An 18,947-nucleotide genomic window follows, 5' to 3' on the forward strand; every position below is an offset into this window, starting at 1 on the left:
TTTTGAACACAGCATTGATGACGTAAGTAGCCTAGAAATGCGACCTCCGGATTGAGAAACGGCCAATGATTTGGTTTTTTGGGGATGTAATGGCATGACTATCAATATCATACTAAATAATGTTACAGGATCAATCGTTTTTTATTCATCAAACGAGACAATACGGTATTGTTGAAATTTTGGGATGAAGTCATACCATGTGTAACTTTTATTTGGATTATCCATTTTACGGGATTATTTTCCATCACATGATCAATAAGTATTTTACAAAAAATTTTTTTGGATACATTTGGACAATTCTATTATTAGAAAATTTGGTTGCATAGTCAGGATTCGTGTATTTGATGCCTTTTTTATATTAGATATTCATTATTTAGTTAATAATCTTTAATAAGAAATGCAAATTTGCCAATATTTAGTTTGAATAAAAGTGCCTACTTATGCGTTCCCTAAGCAAATATCTTTTTAATTTAATTTTTTATTAGAGAACATATAAACATTAAAGTAAAACAGGCATCAAAGACAGAAACTCCAAACATTTGAAGAACAAAAATAAAAATAAAACACAAATTCCAGACTCATAGTATTTTACAATAGATGTACCTTTCAGTGTTTTTTTTTTTTACAACTTTAAGAGTAATTTTCAAGAAAATTTTCTTTAAAGCAACGAAATGTTCAATCCTTCATCATAGTAGGATGTAGTATGGTGGGCGGAGCATGCAGTGACGCAGTCGCTTCCTTTATCCTGTTCCAGTTTTGCGGCGCTCTCGCACATCGCTCGCTCTCTATGCGCAGCCGGTAGAGGAGAGGACGGAGGCGCCATTTTGCGAGAACTTGTCTAAAGTAAGAGTTTTCTCTTTGTTATGTAATAATTTTACTGATGTTTGCACAGAAAGTGAAGTATTTGTTCCGGTCTCTTCTGCTGAATAGATTTTAGAAGGGTAAATACCTTATAAGGGTTTTAATCTTTTAACAATGATTCACAGAAGCGTCGGGCCGCTGACCTCTCCATATAACCTCACGCTCAGAGATAGCTAGAGGACAAAACATAATACTAAATGCATTAAAACTCATTTAACACGTAATTATTGGGTATTTAAAATATTTTAAATGTATGTTCATGTCTAAGCTGTGATTTGCTCATTTAGTTCCACCATCAGACATGTACCCGACCACATTAACCCAGCTCGCCCGGGCGAACCCATTCAGCGCCCCGCTATTCACACTGCAGAAAGTCGAGGAGCCGCAGCCACACACTACCGGACAGAAGCGTAACCTCGCAGCCGCCGCTGTATCCGGTAAGACACCCGTCAAACAATTTAACCTTCGCTTTTAATGTTCAATTCATCTTGCAAGGTGTAAAATGCATTTGCGTCTTTATTGGTTTCAGCGTAACAATTGGTACCCCTAACCAATTATTTTTCATTTGGCTTCCTTTTTGTTTGATCTTTCCCCATTAATGCTTTAAATGGATGTCCCAGGGCTCAAGATGGAAAAGTAAACTTTATTCAACGATTCAGTGAATATAAGTTGTCTGACGGGTTAGCATGCTGCTAACTAGACCTTTTACCAGTAGTTTAGATATCCTATAAATTATTAGGATAAACTCCTTTTTATATATATATATTTAGATGCCTATAATAAACCATATGAAAGGCTATTTTGTTTAACTTGTGTATTTATAGATGCATTCGTTTTCGGGCCTTCTTGCTTTCACGGACAGTGAAGGACACAGATGGAGGACGCGTTTAAAAGGTGTTTGGGGGAAAGTTTAATAATTACACATTTTAATGAATCAGTGAAGTGAGTGTTTACGTAAATTAAATATATTAAATGTCAACGAGCCGGTTAGGGGACGCGATGTTCTTAATTTAAAGCGTCCTATCTGGCACATGACCTGTGTGTACTGCGTCTCTCAATAAGGCGCAACCTGATTGGCTCTCTTGCTTAGGAACGCGTTCATACAACAATAAGCTGCAAGGTGATTGGCTCCCATTTCGGGGAACACGACCGGGTCCAATATCGTGTGTCCTGCACCTGACCAGCATATAATCACAACTTTGTGAACATTTTGCGTATAATTGTCAACTGTTAGATTGATTTGTGATTATTTGTTTATTTTTGTATGTTATTGTTGATATTAATTATGTCGTAGTATTAGGATTACAATCGTTTTTGCCAGAGTTGTTCTTGCTTTTGTCAAACCAACATTTATATTGGGGTGTATCCATAATTTTCTTTGAGAAAGAAATATTGATGATTTTTTGCTTTTTTCCACCTTTGCCTTTGCCCTTTGGTGCCACAGTGCCAGCAAACTTGTTTTGATGATGCCTTAAAGGTGCATTGTGTAACTTTTAGAAGGATCTAATGACAGAAATGCAATATAATATACATAACTATATTATCAGTGCTTTATAAAGACCTTACATAATAAACGTATGTGTTTATTACTTTTTTATAGCCGTTTTATCTACATACACTGCAAGTCTACTTGCATGAAAGTTGCCTTCATGTTTCTACAGAAGCCCTGAATGTACAAACTACTATATCACTGCTTGATGCCGCTAAAATCAACACATTGCACCTTTAAAAAAAAAAGACAAATGAATCCAGAAATGATGCACTTCACTGACTTAAGTTTACTGTAAACACCATTACAGACTAATTATATCTCAGGACATCCGGTTAAGTAGAAGGTGAATGGTCACACTTTAGGTGTGCTGCTTTTTTAACCCCCAAACAAACCTCTGAGACTTGGTGTGGGTGATTTCTCCTCAGAGGGAGACAGCTGTGAGTTTGGCTCACAGAAATACTTCCTCCTCTGTGGTTTTGGTGGAATTCTCAGCTGTGGCACCACACACACGGCCGTGGTTCCCCTTGACCTGGTCAAGTGCCGATTGCAGGTGTGTGTCTGCTGAAGACTCACTCGAGTGTGTGTGTGAATTGATCCCAGTGTACCCACTCATCAGCATGTTAAATGTCGTGTTGTGATGCATGAGCATGTGTGTGTTCCCCTTGTCACAGACAAAGGCGATAGCTGTGAGTTCGGCTCATTGAAATACTACGCCCTCTGTGGTTTTGGGGGCATCTTGAGTTGTGGTCTTACTCACACAGCCGTCGTACCACTCGACTTGGTGAAGTGCCGTCTTCAGGTTTGTGCTCACCTGCCCCTCATCATCACCTGTATGAGATAACATCTGTGGTGAAGGGTTGGTAATGTGTAACGGAGGCTTGATGCATCTTTACTAGCAAAGTAAAAACAAATAGGATCAGTTATTTGCTATTAAATTATCATTGTAATATTATTAATTGCGGTCCATAATTGGTCCTAAAAATAAAGCACTTATGCCTCCAAGGAGCAGTTCACCTAAAACATGCGTCGATTACTTGCGCTTTTGTTTTTTTCCTTATTGCTGATACCAGGGCTGCAACTAACGATTATTTTCATTGTCGATTAATCGGGTGATTTTTTTTTTTTTTAACGTATTATAGCTAAATAAAACCCTAAATTGGTGTGTTCATGTGAAAAGTCTACTTTAAAGAGCAAAAACCACATATTGAGGTTTACTAATAATCTTTTTGATATTTTGAGCCTAAAGTATTGAGTTTAACTGTGGGTTCACACCAGACACGAGTTCAACTATTTGCGCGAGTAGATTACATACAAAATCAATGCAAAGATGCGATCAGACATGTCCTCGCAAGGGGCAATGGGAATGACGCGATATGGGCGGCGCGTTTGAAGTGAAAACACCCCTTTTTGCCTCAAACACGTCTTCGCCCTATTTGAAAATAAACAACTCGAGCGAAAAATTCGCATGAGACGAAATTAAATCCCGTGATTAATCTAGAGCGAGTAACGAGATGCCACACGTTTTGTGTGTACGTAGCATAATGATGTAGACACGGATCTACTGTCCAATATGACGGTTATGATGTCACAGACCAACAAATCGATAATGAAATTTGCTGGCGACTATTTTTGTAATCAATTTTATTTATTAGGGTTTTTTTTCAGCTCTTGCCAATACTGATATTGATAAAGCAATGTGGCCAGTATGAAAACGATAATACACATGTAATTACAGTAAATGGAAGATTGTTAAGTGTATTTATTAGGAATAACTAATTAAAGGAACAAAGATTTATCGTCCAATAGTAAAATAAATCCAAATATTAGCCAATATCCCGGCCACCACAATATATCAGTCTATCAGTAATTTTGAATTTTTGGGTGAACTGTTCCTTTAAATCCTAAGCCACTGATGTTATCCAGCTGAATAAATTTATTTGCAAATAATGTTTTGGTTGACTTTTATTTGACAATCCTAAGCATGTAAATTTAATTTTTGAAGTGAAACCATTAACTGTGTTTCTTCATAACCATCATGTTCCTTGAAGTTCCTCGTTTGATTGGTTGTCGTTGGTTGGATGATGCAAACAGTTGACATTGCAATAACAAAATGCTACGTTTAGGTGGACCCAGCTAAATACCAGAGTATCTTCAAAGGATTCTCAGTCACAATCAAAGAGGATGGCATGCGTGGCTTGGCCAAAGGTTGGGCACCCACCTTCTTTGGATACTCCATGCAGGGGCTCTGCAAGTTTGGTTTCTATGAGGTGTTCAAGATCTTTTATGGAGACCTTTTAGGAGAGGTAAGCTCACTCGCTTTACTTACCAGTAAATGATTTTCAGGCTATATTATCATTACCTGAAAAAATTAAATGCTTTTTACCCCATTTGCTGAAATGCTAATGAACTTTGTGTCCATCAACAGGAGAATGCATACTTGTGGAGAACATCCCTGTATCTGGCTGCCTCTGCCAGCGCTGAGTTCTTCGCTGATATTGCTCTGGCTCCTATGGAGGCGTGTAAAGTGCGTATCCAGACTCAGCCCGGCTACGCCAACACTTTGAGAGAATGCGCCCCTAAGATGTACGCCGAGGAGGGACTCTGGGCGTGAGTATCTTAGACTTCACCTGCTTGTAACTTTAGGTCAACACGTTCCTTAGATCCACCTCTGGGGAGCTTCTCTGGTCTGGCCCTGTCGTTCCTTTGGGAATGGCAGGATCAGGTCGGAAGCTCCCGGCAGCTTTACGGCTGTACAGTTGGAGGTGCTTGAGTCATTGGCGTGTGAGATCAGTCTACCTGCTCGCTCGGCGTCTCTCTGCCCCGATCCTTTACGGGACAACACCGGGGCAGAACAGCTGGAGAGCAGACAAACTCCAAAACCGATCTTCTAGGGTTTTGGGGATATTTGTTAGATTACACAGACAGTTTAAGTTCTCCTGACATTGTCTTTTATCTTCTGGTAGGTTCTACAAAGGAGTGGTTCCCCTGTGGATGAGACAGATCCCCTACACCATGATGAAGTTTGCCTGCTTTGAGCGAACCGTTGAGTTGCTTTACAAATTTGTGGTGCCCAAACCCCGCAGCGAATGCTCCAAACCCGAACAGCTGGTCGTCACTTTTGTTGCCGGTTACATCGGTAAGTCTCCCACAGTTGCTTTCTCATTTAAATGGACATATTTTGGCTTTAAGAACGCTTAAACGTGTCACGAGTTTAATAAATCGGCATGGTGTGTTAATTATTCATTTACAGATCAGTGATGTAATGAATCTCTGTTTTTGTTGTGTGTCTGTATAGCTGGTGTGTTCTGTGCTATTGTGTCTCACCCTGCTGACTCCGTCGTATCCGTGTTGAACAAAGAGAAGGGAAGCACAGCAATGCAAGTGCTCAAGAGACTCGGACCTAAAGGTAAAGACCGTGGCTGTCGAGGTTGTGATGCAATGTTAAAATGTTAAAATCAACACGTTCCTTAGATCCACCTCTGGGGAGTTTCTCTGGTCCGGTTCTGTCGTTCCTTTGGGAATAACAGGATCAGGTCAGGAGCTCCCGGCAGCTTTGCGGCTGTACAGTTGGAGGTGCTTGAGTCATTGGCGTGTGAGATCAGTCTACCTGCTCGCCCGGCGTCTCTCTGCCCCGATCCTTTACGGGATGCCACCGGGGCAGAACAGCTGGAGAGCAGACAAACTTGAAAGATATGCGTGTAATATTATTTTGATTATTTTGTGCATTGAAATGTTGCGTTTCTCCAGGTGTTTGGAAGGGTCTGGTCGCCCGTATTATCATGATCGGTACCTTGACTGCCCTGCAGTGGTTCATCTACGACTCGGTGAAGGTCTACTTCCGTCTGCCCCGCCCACCTCCACCCGAGATGCCAGAGTCCCTCAAGAAGAAGCTCGGCCTCACAGAGTAAACGGCCCAACGGTCGCCCACCTCCATTAGTCTCTTCAACACAGCTGCACACTTATGTTTTCTATATTTAAGTCTGTCCTGAGCCTTTTCCCCCCCATGCCTGCCTCGCTCACCTATGACTGATATCGTCACAGTCGGGATTAGCCGGTCCCCTTAATAGGGTCTGCCGCGTCTAAAGTCTGTATACAAAGGTTTGTGACTTGAATGAATGCCATGTGGTTTTAATCTCTGACGGTTGTTTGTCAGTAGAACAATTAAACAACTACCTGGATATTAATACGAGTCGTCTCTTTATTTCAGTCTTATTTCTTAAAATCAAGCTTTGATTAGAGCTCAAAAGTAGGTGTTTAGAAGTACAAGTTACTTTTTTTTATGTATTGCAATTTAACCAAAACATGTTAATCTGGCTTCATTGGTTTAAGAGTTCATGTTTCCATGTAAATTCAACTGTGATAATACTGCCATATTGTTTTAACAAAAGATGTTTTAAAATGTCTTTACTGTAATCTGTCTATGGGTGATTGTTATCAGCCACTCAGCTGTTTACAGATCAATTTCTGTTAAAACTGCACAGAAAATGTGCTTGCCTTGTATTAAATGTCTGATAAATGAAGGTCATCTAAAGGCTGTGTTAAAGGAAAACACCACCGTTTTTCAATATTTTACCATGTTCTTACTTCAGCTTAAATGAATTAATTCTTACCTATCTCTTTGTCAATGCGTGCAATTTTAATCTTTGTACAGCGCCTCCTGAATGTGTTAGCATTTAGCCTAGCCCCATTCATTCCTATGGTTCCAAACAGGGATGAATTTAGAAGCCACCAAACACTTCCATGTTTTCCCTATTTAATGACCGTTAAGTTACACGAGTAAGTATGGTGGCACAAAATAAAAATGTTTTGTTTGGAGCCATAGGAATAAATGGTGCTAGATTAAATGCTAACATGTTCAAGAAGCGCTGAACAAAGATTAAAAGTGCACGCATTGAAAAAAGATTGGTATTTATTAGTTAATCTACATTGAGGTAAGAACCTAGTAAAATATTGAAAAACAGTGGCATTTTCCTTTAACCCCTAACGTCAATATGATGTGTTAAGAGCTGTTAATGCTAATAGTATTACATGTGCACCTGTTAACATAAACACCTATGCTGTAAAGTCTACGTGGCAAAAGAAGAAATTTAGAAATGAAACCAATGTTTAGGGCCAAGATTTTTTTTGCAGTGACATATGTTATGATAATGTGATACGATTAGTTTTTTAAATAATTATAAATTACATTCATAATTTTCAATAATTAAACAGATTTTTTTTAAATTCATTATCCTCTATAATTTTGCATTAAAATATTCAATATTCCTGTTCGTTTATTCCAATAGAATAATATATAAAATATTTATCAAATGGTTATTTCCAGAAAAATGAAGGTAGTTCACCCTAAAATTTGAGTTGTCTTCATTTACTCACTCTTGTGTTGTTACAAACCTGAATAAGTTAGTTTTGTTCTGATGAACACGAAGGAAATATTTTGAGGAATGTTTGTAATCAAACAGTTTGTGAGCCCCATTCACTTTCATAGTGTTATTTTCCTACTATGGAAGTGAATGGGGCTCATTAACGGTAATCATTTCTCAAAATATCTTCCTTGGTGTTCATCAGAACAAAGACATTTATACAGGTTTGAAACAACACGAGAGCGAGTAAATGATGACAGAAGTAAAATTTTTGGGTGAACTATCCCTTAAATTCTGATTGGTCAATCGCTGTGTTTAATATACGATAAAACTATCAATGCGCAGCACCGTAAACGTTCATAGTCGGTCAAGGACTATTTTTTTAGCGGAAGGAAGGATTTTAGTTATTTTACTTCATGAAACTTGCATTTATATATGTATATATTTTAAATATTTGTATTGTGTGGTAACCATTTTATAAAAGCAATAAGGTACTCAAGGCTGCTGTATCGTGAAAGGGTTGCATTGAATCTGCATAGCGTCGTGCCTAACAACATCCTTGTTCACGATACAACAAAACTTTTCGTTGCTTAAAATATTGCTTATTTTGTTTCGATTTTGCGAAATACCCCCTCAGGTAAGTACATCAATACCAACATACACCAAAACCAATGTAAGCACACATGTACAACACATATGTCACCTGTCACAGGATTACAGTAACACCATTATCAGTCTGCAGACGGATGCACTACTGCGCAGCTGCGTCTGCAGAAGAGAGCGCGTCGTACTGCGCAGCTGCGTCTGCATAGAGGAGCCCGCACCCCGCAGTGTCCCATAAAACCCCATCAACCTGCCTGCCATGCTCGTCTCATGGTGGTATTTGTACCTGGAGGCTCAAAGCCTCTGCAGACAAGGTAAGAACACATTGATGTGTATGTATTTAAATCCGAGGGCTTTTATTGTGGATGCTGAAGCACGATGACCTTGAATGAAAATGGGTTGAGTTAAGGGTACGTGCAGAATGAGTTTGTTTGTGTTTGTCTGCTACACTGGGGGTGTGTCCTATATAAGACCTGGACCAGATAAATAAAAAGCAGATTGTTGCATTGACGCAGATTTCTTTGAGTCTTCTACTGTACATTTTGGGCTCAGCACCTGTTTACAGGTAAGTGTAAGGGCACATGAAGGTGTTTATCTATATTTAGTAAATGCATAATAATTATTTCGGTGTGTTGTTATTATTTATCTTAATAATGCAAGATAAGATTATTTCAGTGGATTTTGGATGTGTGGATAACCCAAAACTTTGAGGTTAGAGGCCAGACAGGGCCGCAGGTTGCTTAAGCATAATGTATATGTGGTAACAGGGTTCATTTGTTAAAATGCAAATGCAAAAATGCATTATTTTTAACCATTACATATAATACAAAATGTATTATTGTATTTTAAACCTGATGTTATGATGAAGATACATCTGGTATGTTAATGCATATACATTTTTTATGATTAAATCGCAGAAACATTACAATTGTTATGTATAGACTCATATAAAAATCATATTTTAATATGCAATGTAACATTTAACTTAACATTTTAACTATGATGTTTCTGTTCCTCCGCAGTGTTAAATATGGCATCAGTACTTCAAAAACTCATCACGCCTCTCTTCCGCGGTCCGGCTGAACCTCCAAGGAATAAAGTGACTGTGGTTGGGGTTGGTCAGGTCGGCATGGCGTGTGCCGTCAGCATTCTCATGCGGGTGAGACCCTTAAACCGTCATCATCGTAAAAGATTGATTTACCGAGACAACTTGTACTTGCCAGTATCATTCGGACTTTGTGACCAAAGCACAACATTTTACTGGACAAATTCCTTGTTTATTTATTGATTGTACAAACAGCGTATGAACATTTTGCTTTGGACGTCACTAGGTCATGGAAATGGGAATATTGGTCAATAAGACCAAAAACATCCAATGCATATCGATTTTGCATGTAAACGTGACTGAATTGGCGTGCCAAGTGAAAGATGTTCTTGGTCAACATCACTGTTGATCCTGGTACAACAATCATATTTGAGGAATAAGTTCACGGTTGATGTAAAGTTTAGGCTTACAGCCAGGGTGCTTCTACACCATTGTTATTCACATATCATTTGGCAAACTCAGGTTTAGTGACTAAAATAAATGTGCAATATTATTAAAAATATCTATATCTAGACAATCTTTATTTAAATCTGAATGCCATCAGGTAAAATTGTTATATTATTATAACATGCGTGTTAGCATGCAATGTTGGCATTATACAACAACACAATGCTTTGTGTTTTTTAATTCCTGTAAATTAAAAATAATGCCTCCGGGCAGTTATTTCAGTCATGCACTTGAATGGGGAAAGACGGATATCTCTAAAATCCAGCGCAAATAATCAACATATTTCTGTCCAGCAATTAAACCTGACATAACTTTCGTTTCTTAAACATTTTTGAGGTTGTTTCAGCCACTGCGCATGCGCACAGGTTGCACACAGCTCTATACAGAGAATCATCAGTCTTTATCGATTGATGATTGGTAATTTTAACTAGAAGGAGGGGCTTCTGTCATATTGAGCATTGCATAAAGAGCCGGTCACACTAGACTTTTCATTCCATTGACTTCCATTCACACGCATGAAAATGAACCAGAAACGCAAGCTTGTGCAATGATTTTTGCAGGATGCTGCGTGCAAAGTTCAAATCTGATGAACTCTGACCTGCAAATTCGTATAACGTAGAGCGTTGTGACCATAGACTGTAAAAAAAGATGGACGTAGCGTCCGTGACGTCACCCACAGGTTTCTGAAGATCGTTGTTGAAGCTTAAAGTAGGCGTTGCCTGCTGTTGCCATTTTGGCCGCGTGTCACCGGGCATCACACGTGGATCTCTGAAAATGGGTTAAGAGCCGGGACGTGGGTGAAGCTGAGGTGACTGGTTGCTGAAACCACGCCTGCCTAGATCGACTCTAGTGACGGCAGTGGCTGTTCAACCGTCACTCGAGTGGCCACTCCCTTAATTATGCAGAACTTTAAGGCTAAATATCATTTAAACAGATGAGTTACAAAAAATGTACACCCTCACAGTTGTCATGAAGGGCAAAATTAGCTATACAGACCAAAAACACTTTTTGTACCAGGCTGTGAACATATTATTTTCTACTGTAAAGTTGGTCATTTTTACATGGTGGTCTATGGTCAGTGGCCAGTTGATGAACTGCAGTTTAAATCACTTCCGTATTGGCTTCATCTGAGAGATTGGAAGGTTGCCCCTCGGTTGTGACCAGTACAAAATTGGTAGGTCACTGCGTGATCTTTCTGTCTACTGAAAACACAAATGGACAAAGCCAAAGATCGTATTGATCCCGCCCACTTCCCGCAACAACGTCCAACAAATACTTGAAGTCTAGTGTGACCACGGCTTTAGGTGTTCGACGTTGAAGTACCGTAAGAGCAAGTTGAAATTAAACTTTTCTATGTGATTTCTCAAATCGCTCTTGATGTACTTCTAATTCTGCGTTTACACCAGCCGCAGTAGAGGCGTGAAGCGCGAGGTCTTGCGGCGAGAATGAGGCGTTTAGTGCGGCGCGGTAGAAGCAATTCTGCCTCATTCGCACGTCTAGTTCGCGCAAATTGATCGTTATGCGGCAAACAAGCGAATTGAAAAATGTGAACTTTGGCAGAAAAATGTGCCGCGTTAACCAATCAGGAGCTTGCTTTAGAAGTGACGTGATTACAGAAAGAGAGCAGAGTCGCAGAAGCCCCTCCCATGACGTGAATTTCCGCTTGAATGTCTCGATGACTAGAATTTCACGCGCAAATGAAGCGAGAACACTCAAACTGTTAAAGCGGCAAACTAGGCACAGTAGACGTTATATTGACGCCTCAAACGTGGCTGGTGTTAATGCAGGATAACAAGCTTCTTATTTCTTATTCATAGTAATAGCGGTGCTCAATCTGGTTGAAATCAGAAATGTATGCACTAATTATGAAATATTCCGAAAATGTGTTGATTTTATCTGAATATGGCTGATGTGTGTTTAGGAGCTGGTAGATGAACTAGCGCTGGTGGACGTCATGGAAGACAAACTCAAGGGTGAGATGATGGACCTGCAGCATGGAAGTCTCTTCCTAAAGACGCCCAAGATCGTTTCAGGAAAAGGTTGCATTATATTTAACATTTTACTTAGATGGGTGGCTTTTAGGCAGCTTTGTAGTAAAAGTTAAATCCCGACGTCCCTGTCTGATCTCTCAGATTACGCTGTGACTGCCAACTCTCGCATCGTGGTGGTAACGGCCGGGGTTCGCCAGCAGGAGGGTGAAAGCCGACTGAATCTGGTGCAGAGAAACGTCAACATCTTCAGACACATCATCCCTCAGATTGTTAAATACAGTCCGAACTGCATCCTCATCGTAGTGTCCAACCCAGGTATCCACACAATCCCATATTATGATTATTTATATATTGTCTTATTTGCTTAAACAAGCTGTTTTCCGCTCACACAGTGGACATTTTGACCTACGTGACCTGGAAGTTGAGCGGTCTTCCCAAGCACAGAGTCATCGGCAGCGGAACCAACCTGGACTCAGCACGCTTCCGCTACCTGATGGCCGAGCGTTTGGGGATTCACCCGAGCAGCTTCAACGGCTGGATACTGGGAGAGCACGGAGACACCAGCGGTGAGAGACATTATTTAAGGGTCAGTTACTTTGAATATCGTGGTTCTCAAGATGGTCATGGTGTGTGGTGTTTGTGTGCAGTTCCTGTTTGGAGTGGCACTAATGTGGCTGGTGTGAGTCTCCAGAAACTCAATCCAGAAATTGGCAAAGACACTGACCGGGAGAGCTGGAATAAAACTCACAAGATGGTTGTGGACAGGTACGCTTAACAGGTTACAGTCTAGATTGGCCTAGTGTGATATATCTAAACTATTATCACTGTGTTTACCGCAGTGCCTACGAGGTGATCCGACTGAAAGGTTACACTAACTGGGCCATCGGTTTGAGCGTGGCGGACCTGACGGAGAGCCTGATGAAGAACCTGAACCGGGTCCATCCTGTTTGCACCATGGTGAAGGTCAGTCACTTAGGGGACGTTTCACAATACTTTAAGATGTCAAATAAATCTTTGGGGTCCCCAGAGTACATATGTGAAGTTTTAGCTCAAAAAAGTGCCATTTTTGGGGTGTGTCCTTTAAAATGCAAATGAGCTGATGCAAACACTGATCACCATAATGGTGGTTTGTTGACATTGAAACTCAATTGTGCTGTCAAATATTTTCTCTCTCCCTGCACTAAATGGCAGTGCAGTGGTTGGATAGTGCAGATTAAGGGGTGGTATTATTATAAGATCCCCTTCTGACATCACAAGGGGAGGCAAATTTCATTGCCTTTTTTCACATGCTTGAAGAGAATGGTTTACCAAAACTAAGTTTCTAGGTTGATGAAAGCACTTAAACATGGACAAAGTCAGATTTTCATGATATGTCCCCTTTAAAGGCACAATATGTAAGATTTACGCATTCAAATATTCTAAAACTACTGGCACAGTGTTATACATTTAGTTCACATGCATACTTACATTATCCTAAATGTAGTTTTAAGAGCTCTCCGCTCCTGCTCATAGGGTCGTTTGTTAATGGTGTCGTGTCCGGGTTATCCTCGGTTTCTACTCTTGCTGCCATCAAAACCATAGGTGTGTTGGACTTCATGTGGCACTGCGCAGACCGATTGGCATATGACATCAGAGTATCAAGATAAGCAGTACTCTTGCAATAGTCCGATGTCATACACTGATCAATCTGCGCAGTTCTGTATGCGGGAGTATGTGGCGTCTACCGCGCCTAGTTTGCCACTTGAACAGTTTGAAATCATTCGCGCATCTAGAGCGAATTTGACAGGCATCAAAGGCAAAATTGGCTTCTTGTTGCAAGTGCTATGCGGTTGTCTGTTTGCAAGATGGCTGATGTTGATTGTGCATTTATCGAGAGAGTTACTGGTTTGTTTTTGGTCACCTTACTATAGGGGGAAAATAAACGGTGCGGGTCGATAAACGTCATGTGACTCAAAAGTGAAATGTGTATTACAACTTACCAGGTTGCCCGATGTCCTCACTGACACTCTTCCAAGCAAGGTCCTTTTTATTCCTGTCTCCTCTATAGAAATAAGAACTTGTGTCGTATAGCTCCGGGTGACTTCTTACGGACAATATCAAGCGTTCCTTCAGGTTGAATGATTGACTACGGGCGGGGCTACCGCCACATCAGCAAGCAGGCTCCTGATTGGTTAAAGTGGCGCGAAATTCCGCCAAATTTCTACATTTTCAACTCGGGCGTCAACCTCCAATTTCGCGTCAAACGCAAAATGTACAAAAAGCACCATTTGCGCGTAACGCGCCAGGCGCTCAATTCGTGCCAACTAGACACGCGAATGAGGCGGAATCGCATCTTCCCTGCGCCAAATGCCTCATCCTAGCCGCGAGACCTCCAGACGCGCGTCAACGCGTCTTCACATTGACTTAACATTAAAATCACTCGAGCTTCACGCCTCTACCGGGGCTGGTGTGAACGCAGCATAACAGCGTCATCAAGCTAATCATTGTTGTTGATTAGTGACCTCTAGTGGTGAAAATGACATATTGTGCCTTTAAAAGCCAACATAAAACACCATTTATAATCCAGAGGTACAGTACGTAGCACTTTGGGCCTTCCTAATTTTAAAAAGGTGCCAGTAAATGCACCTTTATGTCAAACACCTGACTGTTTATTGTAACATTGCAAAGTTCACACTGCTAACATGTTGGAGCCGTGGTGGTGCTTAAACATCAGAAATGATATTCAGATTTACTCCGTTTGTTACAGGGTATGTATGGGATCAACAACGAGGTCTTTCTGAGCCTGCCGTGTGTGTTAAACAGCGCTGGAGTGGGCAGCGTGGTCAACATGACACTGAACGGTGATGAAATCTCTCAGTTGAAGAGCAGCGCAGATACGCTCTGGACCATCCAGAAAGATCTCAAAGATCTGTGATCGGAAAAAAAAACCTTTTAAGGTCTTAGCGACAAATTGGATTCAGATGCAGTAGTCTTAATTTCAGATGATTTAGATGTCTGGAAACACGCTTGTTTGTCAGATTAGCACTTTAAGAGAAAACCAATCGTGGTGTCTGAAAGTATACGTGTGAAATATATAGTAAAATAAAATACAATGCAAGTCAAAAGTTTGGACACATTTGAATGTTACTTTAGAACCTAAACCTGTTAATCAAAATGTTTATGCGTTAATGCTTGAAATGCGATTGTTCCATACATTTGATGGATAGTGAAGGAAAACAGCCAACAAAATAGCCAGTAAACCACTTCTAAAGGGTTTAAAAAGCTGTAACTATGAAGAAGATTGATTTGAATTGTTTCATGACTTATATTTGACACATTTCAGAACAGTAATAATATTAAGTTTGTCTAAACCTTTGACTAGTATTGTTAAAGTGCAATTAGTAAGCTTCATGCTTAAAACATCTACTCAGTTGTGTTTAATATTCGCATTTTCAAATGTGATCTGTATCAAAGTTTGACAACAGATAGATGGAAAGTCAAGAATATAATTCATTTATTAAACAGGATCTTTGTCTGTAAAAATGTACATTAGTCTCGCGTTTCAAGTATTTACAAATACTTAAACAAGTCAGTCATTCACGAGAAGAGCATCTTTCACGCAAGTTCCTCGCGATCAAGAAGAGATGAAGAAAAGTCCACTCCAGCATGTGGAGCTCAGGAGGAAAAACTCAGAATTAAACTCCAAATATTGACAAATAAAAACAAAACAGTTGGCACATAAAAGCGCAATAAAAAGTAACACCTTGATTCAGAACTCAATGGTTTCTCTCAGTAACATTGTACTGGTGTAACAAACTCCCAGCAGTCAATGGTTTGTTTATTGGGATGTTTCTCATATGCGCACTGGTCCCTGGTATCTCCTGAAGAGACGCATGATGCAGCAACAACATCATCATCTTAACTTGGTTTGGTTGATTTTGAGTCTCAAAAACATTTCTCCACAGGTATAAAAAAAACCTCATGTCTGTCATTCAAATAGTGTTGGCCAGCAAGCCATATTTTACAAATATAAATACGAGACACTCACAGAAAACTAAAAACGAAAGAAAATAAACTGGTAACTGTTATACCATTGAGTTACTCTCGCCAACTCTATCCACTACCTAGAAGGGAAAAAGAGACATTAAATTAATGTTCAAGCTAATTTAGAACAAATGCTGTGAATAATCAGTTCATTATGGCCGACTTACTCCTTTAATACCAGGAAGATTCAGTAAGGATCCAAGTATAGGCACTCGTCTGATGAAGCCAACAGCGACTGGGAAAAAACCTCTGAAAACAAATTAAAGAGAAAAGTGTCAGGAGACACAAGAGGATTTTATCAAACTGGGTTAGTGCGAGTTAACCCACTGCTACGATATCAGAACAACCAGTACAGTAGGGCTGCATAACGATTAATCGCAACTAATTTGCAGAATAAAAGTTTTTGTTTACATCATGTGTGTGTACTGTGCATAATAAATAAATATATTATTTATTTAAGAAATATTTACATTTGTATATACATTTTTATATTCATCTATAATTTATGTTTTATATTAATATAAATACTTATAACATAAATATATTATTTTCTTAAAATTATATGTGTGTGTATTTATATGTACATAATTATTATACACGGTACACACACATATATAATGTAAACAAAAACTTTTATTCTGCAAACGATTTGTTGCAATTATTCATTATGCAGCCCTATTAGCAAGCAAAAAGGTATGAGAGGCTGTGCTTTTTGTGATTCGTAAATAAATAATGGCTGAAAGGTGTTGTTAGGTAGGGCTGCTTAACGATTAATCGCAACTAATCGTTTGCAAAATAAAAGTTTTTGTTTACATCATATATGTGTGTGTACCGTCTGTGTATAATAAGTATGTATTTATAAATACACACACATGCATGTATATATTTAAGAAATATTTACATGTGTATATACATTTTTATATTTATCTATAATTAATATTTTATATAAATAAGAATACTTTATATAAATAAAGTATTGTGTGTGTATTTATATATACGTAATTATTATAAACGGTACACACATATAAAATGTAAACAAAAACTTTTATTCTGCAAACGATTACTTACAATTATTCATTATGCAGCCCTATTAGCAAGCAAAAAGGTATGAGAGGCTGTGCTTTTTGTGATTCGTAAATAAGTCATGGCTGAAAGGTGTTGTTATATAAAATATTTACATGCGTATATATAAGAAATATTTACATGCATATATACATGTTTATATATCATTTATATTATGTATAAATACTTAATATATTAAAAAAAATTCTTACAATTATACATGCATAATTATTATACACAGTACACACATATATATGATGTACAAAAATTATTCTGCAAACGATTAGTTGCGATTAATCATTATGCAGCCCTATTGTTAGATACGATGTGAAACAGGGTCATGACTTATTCATGATACAGAAAAATACTCAAGTAGCGCTAATAAAAAGTCATCACAGAATAAAAAATTATGCATCAGCACAACTTTAATGAAGTAAAATCTAATGAAGTAAAATCACTAAAAGTCTCCCTTGCACAGAAGAAAATAGTCCCTGACTGAATGTTTTATCGTAAATAACCACAGCTAATAACCAATCAAAATTAAGGACTGGAATTGGAACTGTTTTATAAATTATGTTACGTATAATGCTTGTCCTAGACACTTATTTTTTAACGAGCTACCTTCTTAAATTCATTTTATATCTCAGAAAATACATTTTTGTCAATATGGTAGTTTGTCAAAACAGACTAAATGGTTTATAAGTCCAGATATTTCCCTAAACTCACCTGAAAAGCAGAAAAAATCCATAGATCTCGAGGATAACACCTGTGATTGGCCATCCGATAAGCACCACAACAACTCCTCCCAAAAAGAAACCAGTGGCTTTAGCTTTATGCCGTTGAAAGAAGAATCGAAATGTTCGTTCCAGTCCAATAACAAAAGATAGACCTACAACAAACAAGATCTACAAACACACAAAGCAGTTCTTTACACACTGAGCATTTACAACCAATGATCTGTTTAAACAAGTACATACATTGATATTGTGTTTGTATGTTATAAGGCACATACTCACATTTCCTATTGCCAAGAGTGCTTTATCAAAGAACAGTATCATTCCAAAGAAGAGGAAAAATACACCGAAACCCGTCAACCCCATCCCAATCTCTGGACAAACACAAGAGAGTGTTAGTGATGATGGGTAACCAACATACAGTAACTGAATATAAATGTACAACTAGTTCAATATGCACATATTTAAACACTTTTCTGAATAATAATACAGTAGTAACATGGTACAGTGCTATAAACCATCTGTGTACTGTATGGCTGTCATAATCATATCCTATGGTATTAACATGGTATTCAAGGACTTTCATGTTTTGGGGTAATTTGTATGAAGACAGACAGATACATAATACTGTTTGTATTGTACAGTGATGGTATGAAACAATAATACACTGGTATTTTGAATATAGTACTGTGATATTTACTATTGTACTTTAGATAATACTCTGGCGATTTAGTTAACAGATATAACAATGATTTGAGGCCACACCGCACGTCTCCATTCATTTACATTCAACACTTCCAGTACTGTTTCACATTTAAAGCGCATTCTTAAACATTTATATCTAAACTAACACGACTATCAGAAACCAAAGACAGAGTGGATTTTGACTTACTCTGTGAATCCGTTACCGAAATCATGTTTTTGCTGTTTTTCGGTTGATTTTCTGTGTGATGTGTAAAACTGTGTGTGATCGCCACGACACCGGAAACACGTAGATACGCTTTAAACGTCTGAGATTACGTAGCCTTTTTTTATTTTTATTTTTAAAATCTCTTTTATTTATTGTAACTGACACTTTAAAAATGTTTTTGTTATATTTTATATATTGAAAAAATACCTTAAATAAACAACCGATGGCTAAAGTCGCGAGTCAGGAAAGGATTAAAACCCAGTCAGTATTTCTAAAAACTATTTTTTTTTACTTTACAACTACTGTACATCTAAAAATAAAACATCTAAGCAATTTTATAAGTGATTGTCAGTTTTTAT

General features: G+C 38.6%; 3 protein-coding genes and 2 non-coding genes across 7 annotated transcripts; 4 read left to right on the forward strand and 1 right to left on the reverse strand.

Annotated features, from left to right (window-relative positions):
• Positions 1-715: 715 nt before the first annotated feature.
• Positions 716-6,537, forward strand: slc25a3b (solute carrier family 25 member 3b). Of its 2 annotated transcripts, none has more exons than XM_065277423.1 (8): positions 716-843; positions 1,149-1,298; positions 2,779-2,903; positions 4,477-4,656; positions 4,779-4,960; positions 5,317-5,489; positions 5,649-5,759; positions 6,101-6,537. In XM_065277423.1, the coding sequence occupies exons 2-8, from the start codon at positions 1,163-1,165 to the stop codon at positions 6,259-6,261; spliced, it is 1,068 nt and encodes a 355-aa protein (XP_065133495.1). In that variant the 5' UTR covers positions 716-843; positions 1,149-1,162; the 3' UTR covers positions 6,262-6,537. The 2 variants fall into 2 exon arrangements, with proteins under 2 accessions (XP_065133495.1, XP_065133494.1); XM_065277422.1 differs by lacking the exon at positions 2,779-2,903 and adding an exon at positions 3,025-3,152.
• Positions 5,000-5,224, forward strand: LOC135768304 (small nucleolar RNA SNORA53). The gene has a single exon (XR_010542126.1). It is a non-coding gene; the product is annotated as a small nucleolar RNA SNORA53 (small nucleolar RNA).
• Positions 5,811-6,035, forward strand: LOC135768300 (small nucleolar RNA SNORA53). The gene has a single exon (XR_010542123.1). It is a non-coding gene; the product is annotated as a small nucleolar RNA SNORA53 (small nucleolar RNA).
• Positions 6,538-8,490: 1,953 nt separating the features above from the next.
• On the forward strand, positions 8,491-15,385 carry ldhbb (lactate dehydrogenase Bb). 2 transcript variants are annotated; one of them, XM_065277424.2, is made up of 8 exons: positions 8,491-8,630; positions 9,339-9,475; positions 11,790-11,907; positions 12,001-12,174; positions 12,252-12,425; positions 12,507-12,624; positions 12,699-12,822; positions 14,606-15,385. In XM_065277424.2, the coding sequence occupies exons 1-8, from the start codon at positions 8,576-8,578 to the stop codon at positions 14,771-14,773; spliced, it is 1,068 nt and encodes a 355-aa protein (XP_065133496.1). In that variant the 5' UTR covers positions 8,491-8,575; the 3' UTR covers positions 14,774-15,385. The 2 variants fall into 2 exon arrangements, with proteins under 2 accessions (XP_065133496.1, XP_065133497.1); XM_065277425.2 differs by lacking the exon at positions 8,491-8,630 and adding an exon at positions 8,744-8,881.
• golt1bb (golgi transport 1Bb) lies at positions 15,336-18,745 on the reverse strand. The gene is made up of 5 exons (XM_065277427.1): positions 18,571-18,745; positions 17,961-18,052; positions 17,671-17,849; positions 16,050-16,131; positions 15,336-15,962 (listed from the first exon to the last, which is right to left on the reverse strand). Exons 1-5 carry the CDS (start codon positions 18,593-18,595, stop codon positions 15,924-15,926), a joined length of 417 nt encoding a protein of 138 aa, XP_065133499.1. The 5' UTR covers positions 18,596-18,745; the 3' UTR covers positions 15,336-15,923.
• Positions 18,746-18,947: the final 202 nt, after the last annotated feature.

Source organism: Paramisgurnus dabryanus, chromosome 23, assembly GCF_030506205.2.
Source record: "Paramisgurnus dabryanus chromosome 23, PD_genome_1.1, whole genome shotgun sequence".
Taxonomy (NCBI): Eukaryota; Metazoa; Chordata; class Actinopteri; order Cypriniformes; family Cobitidae; genus Paramisgurnus; species Paramisgurnus dabryanus.

Coding starts and splice junctions, on each gene's coding strand:
- slc25a3b (XM_065277422.1), top strand. CDS start 1,163: ATGTACCCGACCACATTAACCCAGCTCGCCCGGGCGAACCCATTCAGC. Junction 1,299..3,024: donor CGCAGCCGCCGCTGTATCCG/GTAAGACACCCG, acceptor CCCTTGTCACAG/ACAAAGGCGATAGCTGTGAG. Junction 4,961..5,316: donor GCCGAGGAGGGACTCTGGGC/GTGAGTATCTTA, acceptor ATCTTCTGGTAG/GTTCTACAAAGGAGTGGTTC.
- ldhbb (XM_065277424.2), top strand. CDS start 8,576: ATGCTCGTCTCATGGTGGTATTTGTACCTGGAGGCTCAAAGCCTCTGC. Junction 8,631..9,338: donor TCAAAGCCTCTGCAGACAAG/GTAAGAACACAT, acceptor GTTCCTCCGCAG/TGTTAAATATGGCATCAGTA. Junction 12,625..12,698: donor CACAAGATGGTTGTGGACAG/GTACGCTTAACA, acceptor TGTTTACCGCAG/TGCCTACGAGGTGATCCGAC.
- golt1bb (XM_065277427.1), bottom strand. CDS start 18,595: ATGATTTCGGTAACGGATTCACAGA. Junction 16,132..17,670: donor GGATTTTTTCTGCTTTTCAG/GTGAGTTTAGGG, acceptor ATTTGTTTTCAG/AGGTTTTTTCCCAGTCGCTG. Junction 15,963..16,049: donor ATCTTCCTGGTATTAAAGGA/GTAAGTCGGCCA, acceptor TTTCCCTTCTAG/GTAGTGGATAGAGTTGGCGA.